General features: G+C 45.0%; 1 protein-coding gene across 1 annotated transcript; it reads left to right on the forward strand.

Moving 5' to 3' along the window:
- The first annotated feature begins 33 nt into the window (after positions 1 to 33).
- RASL11B (RAS like family 11 member B) lies at positions 34 to 4,516 on the forward strand. The gene is made up of 4 exons (XM_006922494.3): positions 34 to 387; positions 1,008 to 1,064; positions 2,179 to 2,255; positions 3,038 to 4,516. The coding sequence occupies exons 1-4, from the start codon at positions 237 to 239 to the stop codon at positions 3,506 to 3,508; spliced, it is 756 nt and encodes a 251-aa protein (XP_006922556.1). The 5' UTR covers positions 34 to 236; the 3' UTR covers positions 3,509 to 4,516.
- The last annotated feature ends 1,345 nt before the right edge of the window (positions 4,517 to 5,861 follow it).

Genomic DNA, 5,861 nt, shown 5'->3' on the forward strand with positions numbered 1-5,861 from the left:
GGGGCGGGGCCGACCCCAGAGAAAACAGCGCGCGCGCAGCCCCGGTGCAGTCCCAGCCCGGAGTCCGAGTCCGCTGCTAACTTACGTTGTGCCCACTCCGGTGCCTTTTTTTGTTGTAATTTTCTTACTACCGCGGAGCCCCTCGACCGGGTCCTGCCGCCCGCTCCCGCGCAGCGCGAGCCTCCTTCCGCCCAACAGCTCCTGCCCCTCGCGGTGCTGCCTCGGCCGGAGCGGCGATGCGCCTCATTCAGAACATGTGCACCATAGCCGAGTACCCTGCTCCCGGCAGCGCCGCCGCCGCCGCCGCCGCGGATTACTGCTTGGGGGCGGCGGGCCGCCGCCTGGTCAAGATCGCCGTGGTGGGGGCGAGCGGCGTGGGCAAGACTGGTGAGTCCTCACACCCGGGCGAGAACCCCCTTATTTCCAGGGCTGAAAGTGGGCGGCCCCCGCTGGGAATCGCTGATCAACGAGGAGTAGGGAGAGAGATGGGAGCTGTAGCTGGACTGCCCACTGCCTCCTATTAATTCGCTGACCCTCCGGAGGGACTTTAGCCAGCATCGCTTGCAACCCTCTCCTTCAACAGATGAGGGAAACTGGGATCTGGGATCCAGAATGGCCAGGCGACCTTCTCGGCACCAGCGACACAACTGGCATTAAAACTTTGGGGTTCTTGAACTTCTGGCAGTGCCGGACACAGAAAGGAGACTTAGTGAACGTAACCCCTTCTGGGGGTCTTTAAGGTTAGGAAAGACATCTATCTGCTGGAAGGCTTTAGGTGTGGCTCAATGACCCTTCCAGCTGGACAGAGCCATAATTCACCATGCCTTCCAGCCCCTTCTCCGTGTGTTTGGAAAGAAGGGTCAAGGAGCTAGCGGGTGGGAATTTCACTAGGTGGCCGGCTGGCTTTCTCTAGGAGAGTTGTTTTCCAGGCTGGGGGTGGGGCGGAGACTAATCAAACTTCTAGTGCCAGGTTTAAGCCTCTTTCCTTTCTCTTTTCTGACCTTCAGCTCTGGTGGTCCGATTCCTCACCAAACGATTCATTGGTGACTATGAAAGAAATGCAGGTGAGGAAATACATTTGAGGAAAATGCCAACAGCTTGCACCAGTACTGCTGTTCCCATTTTTCAATGTCTCCCAGGCAGGTTCCTTCACAGTGACAGTCAGTATCAGAATCTTGGCATCTCCTACTTTGTATACTACCCCCCATGTTTTCCCATTCCCGCAACTGCCATCTGGCCTCATTCCATTCCAAGCCCATTCATCATTTTATCAAGTGCCTGAAAGTATTCCCCTTGGTATGTTTTAACTATAGGGACCCCAGCTGGAAGCACCCTTTGTACTCAAGAGCCTCTCCCTTCAAAACACTCCTGCGAAAGTCATAAAAAAAAAAAAAAAGCGCCAGCTCCTTCCCCCACCCCTTTCCCTCTCTGCTGGCTGCCTTTCAGAGGTGACCTTTTAAAGCAAAGGCCAAAGGAGGGCAGTTGTAAACCTAAAGTTCTCTTCTTAACAAAGAAAAATAACTAGGTGATAGAATTTTAGGAGAGTTCCTGAATAAATGAGACACTATTTCAATCCCTATGATTAAGACTAGCCACTGGGGAGGCTTAAAGGCTTTCAGCCTATGTTCTGTTAACAAATTGTTTCATTCCTTAGACCATATGAAGTACCTATAGGGGTTTATTTGAAATGCACTATTTAAACCATCCCAAGATAAGGCATGGCAGCCTCCTGCTTTGATGTAAAGTTGGCTATGGTTATATCACATTTTTATTTCAATTGGTAATGTTGGCTGTGCATTTACTAACAATATTTGCCTACCAAACCGTTATATCTAATAGCTAAAATATAAAGTTATGTCAAAGAGTGATAAAGTACTAAAAACAAATCTCATACATGCCAAGCAATAAAAGTTGCTTCAAGGAAAGACTCTAAATATGGAAGTTCCATTTAAAATGAGATAATGTTTCCAAAAACTTGCAAATTTTGCCCTGGTTTTTAATAAATCCACTAATATAGGGTTAAAATTACAGGTGCTTTAGAAAATCTGAATTAAGCCCATTAACTAGGATATTTTTATGCATTGGTTCAAGTTATATTTTCTAAATTAAAAAAAGTCCCACAATGTTTTAAAAGTTGTTCAAGAAGGATGAACATAATCTTTTTTTTTTCCTTCATAGGTAATCTTTACACCAGACAAGTCCAAATAGAAGGTGAAACCCTGGCTATTCAGGTTCAAGACACTCCAGGTATTCAGGTGAGAAGCTCTGAGATGTGTGACTAGGTCGGTGGGGAGTTTGCTTGGCTATAGAATTGTTCAGTTGTTCTCAAAGTACCTCATGCTAAAGGAGGAGAGGAATTTGGGGATTTTACATGTTGTTTGACTCCTCAATAGTATCTGGCTGTTGGTCAGTTTTAGCCTGGCTTAATTTGGGAGATTTGGCTGAGGGGCAAAAATCTTCTCTTAGGAGGATTCTGCAGAAAAGACCAAATCAAACGTACTTGGAACTGGCAAAGTTTCCTTGCTATAGTTAAAAGGTCAGTTTTTACATTTGTGTTTTTGGCATTAAAAAGCAAACATTTAGGTATAGTCTCCAAATACTTGGAATCAATTTTTATTGTGGAAAGTTACTCTATAGACAAAAGAGCCATGCTAATGTGTGTGTATTGGTTTTTTTTCCCCCCTCTTGAACTGGGCAGTTATCCAGGTTTAAATGCTTCCAGCTCCTATCTTTACTTCCCCAGACTTACTGTCTAGCCAGTTAATTTCCCATTTTATGCAACTACAAAGTCTCTCTGCATGGAGTTCTCTGCAGGTCAATTTTCCACTTGAGTGTGGTGAGCTGCACTGTTATTTATTCCAACTCTGTGCAGCTGGATCAACATATTGTCAAGAAAGCTGAAGTGTGTGGGGATATAACTTGTTTATGGCCTGCGACCTGGCATTACTGTCAAGGGCTCTTTTGAATTCTCTGTGCAGCCAAGCCAGGGCTCTTTTCGGCAATCACAATTCACCTTGCCATCACCTGTCTCTTTCAGGTCCACGAGAACGGCTTGAGCTGCAATGAACAGCTAAATAGGTGCATTCGCTGGGCAGATGCTGTGGTGATTGTTTTCTCTATCACCGACTACAAGAGCTATGAACTCATTGGCCAGCTCCACCAGCACGTCCAGCAGCTACACCTGGGCAGTCGGCTGCCCGTGGTGCTTGTGGCCAACAAAGCTGACCTGTTGCACATCAAGCAGGTGGACCCTCAGCTCGGACTGCAGCTGGCCAGCATGCTGGGCTGTTCGTTCTATGAAGTGTCTGTCAGTGAAAATTACAATGATGTCTACAATGCTTTCCACATCCTGTGCAAAGAAGTGAGTCACAAACAGCCACCCAGCAGCACACCAGAGAAGCGAAGAACCTCTCTTATTCCCCGACCCAAGTCACCCAACATGCAGGACCTGAAGAGGAGGTTCAAGCAAGCCCTTTCTGCCAAAGTGAGGACTGTCACCTCCGTCTGAAGCAGGGACACTTGAGGGGATTTGGTCTTCCCAGGAGCAGAGCCTGAGGTCCTTCCAGTGCAGGAACATTGAATGCTGGCAGTAATTCATGGTTCCAGAAAAGGTTGTAGCAGAGAGGCCAGGCGGGCCAATGGAACTGGTGCTGAAAAAGAAGAGTTGTTCTGAGCAGGGGACAGAACTGATGAGGCTTGAATGAACCCACCTAGCTGCTCTCTGAATATGTGACATGTATGCTAATTCTTTTCCTATGGAGTGGGAAGGGGACATAATTGCTTTGGATTTTGTTTTTAACTACCTTGTTAAATGACAGTCGTAGTTTCACCAGATATATTGGATTTACAGTGGGAATGAAAGAACAGATTAAGTCTCATAGGCTTTCTGTTTTTTTCTTCTTTCTTTTCCTTCTCCCCTCACCGCCCCAAATAGAAGAATTGCTTTTCTCTTACGAGTAAGATTTGGAACACTATTCCTTGTAGAATGACTTTCTAACCTGAAAGATACCCAGATTCCTTTTCTAAAGAACAGAGAAGAAAATAATCCCCTCTCTCCCCCAAAAAGGGTGGAGCTTATGGGCCAAAGTGTTGGATATGCAGACATCTGTAAGCTTATACGGCCTGCAGGAAGGTTCTGCTTCCTCCTGACACAGCTGAGGCTGCTTAGCTGGGCCGGTGTTGAGTGGTTGAAAATTCAAATTCTTCAGTCCCAGACTTTTGAGTAATTGTGAGACTGTATAATTTTTTAAGAAATGTTGCATTGGGTACAGGAAAAAAATGTGTCCATTGAATTTGGTGTGATTTGTGTAAATGGTTCATGGCAATGACGTTGGGTTGCTTCCCAGGCCTGGCTGAGTCATGGCTTAGATGCGAAAATGCTATCTTATAGCGGGTGAACAGATGCAGGGCCACCGCCAGATCCCCTACACAGACGCACTTTAAAAAGCCACTCATGCTTTGGCTTAAATTGTAATTAATTTATTTTATGTACAATAAATCTCATTTTAAAAGAGCAGACTTCTTACTTTGTCTTTATTGAAATGCTCACCTTTTGTCCTTCAGACAAAGTGTTACTCAGTGTCTTGTGCATGCGGAATCGGGCATTGTGCCTTCCAGGGTTCTCTCCCAGGTGCCAGGACCGACCGAAGGTGTGTTCTGGTATCCTCTCTTCACAGGTGAGGAAACAGGCTTACAAACAAGTTAAGTGTCTTGTCAAAGACCACGGCCTATGAGAGTTGTAAATTGTAATCTGCTGCTTTATATCCAAGAATAGCATATCTCCTATTCATTTCCTTTATGATCCTACAGACAAACCTAAGACAAATGTCTGGTGATATATTTTATGCTGTGAAGGCATCTCTCAGCTAAGCCTTGAAGACATCAATGCTTCTACACCAGATTACTGCTTCTCCATACATGCTTCATTTGGCAAAACTCCTTTTGGGTATGCTGCTTTCTAAAAGTGCACTTTATTCTCACTGTAGAAGCTGGGAGGTGAGCAGTGCTGTACACCTGTTTATTACCGGCACGCTGCTCCTTCCCCTCTTTCCATCTGCTCTGGGTCATTCAGGATCCCCTCCATTGTAGTTGCTGCCACAGGTGTATGTGCTTAAACTGCTAGGCCACGCCTCTGTGTCCATCTGGGCCTGAGAGACCTTTCATGCAAGCCGAGTAACCACCTTATGGGCAAATATTTGAGTAGTGCTCCCACATACCTGATCTCATTTATTCCTCGGAAAAAACCATGTGAGGATGGTAGAGGAAGTAATACTACTGTTTTATAGAAAAGAAAACAAGTTCTGAGTTTTGAGGAACAACCTCAAGTTCACACTATCTGAATCACTGTCTTCCGACTATAATGTTAATAAGGAGGCCTTTAAAATTGAGAGGCAAATGAGCATTTGAGATCAATAAGAATAGCTCTGAGAATCAGTGATTCAGGTGGAATCCCAAATAATGTTCTCATTAGGAGATAAAGGCAATGGGTATTTATGAGAAAGGGAAGGGGAACAATTACATCAATAGAAGGAAAGCATTTCTATCGGTGCAGATAACATAGTGATGTTAATTCTAAACAATGTTTTTAATTTTTAGTCTTGTAGCCATCTTGTTATCTTTGTAACAGGTTCTTTGGGAAACAAGGTTGCTTAGGCCCAGTACAAAGGTCATTTTCCCCGCTTTTAACTTTCTGAGGTTTGAGGCATAAGACCTGCAAGGCAGTTCCTCTGGCACAGCACCTCTGGCTCCATTTTAAAGTGGCTCTGTTTATATTATTGTTTATAATACACAATGTTCTTTATTCCTTTATAACATTTCATAATCTGGTACATACTTCTGTATACGAGGGGCCGTGGGACCAA

This window comes from Pteropus alecto, unplaced genomic scaffold (genome assembly GCF_000325575.1).
Source record: "Pteropus alecto unplaced genomic scaffold, ASM32557v1 scaffold57, whole genome shotgun sequence".
Lineage (NCBI taxonomy): Eukaryota > Metazoa > Chordata > Mammalia > Chiroptera > Pteropodidae > Pteropus > Pteropus alecto.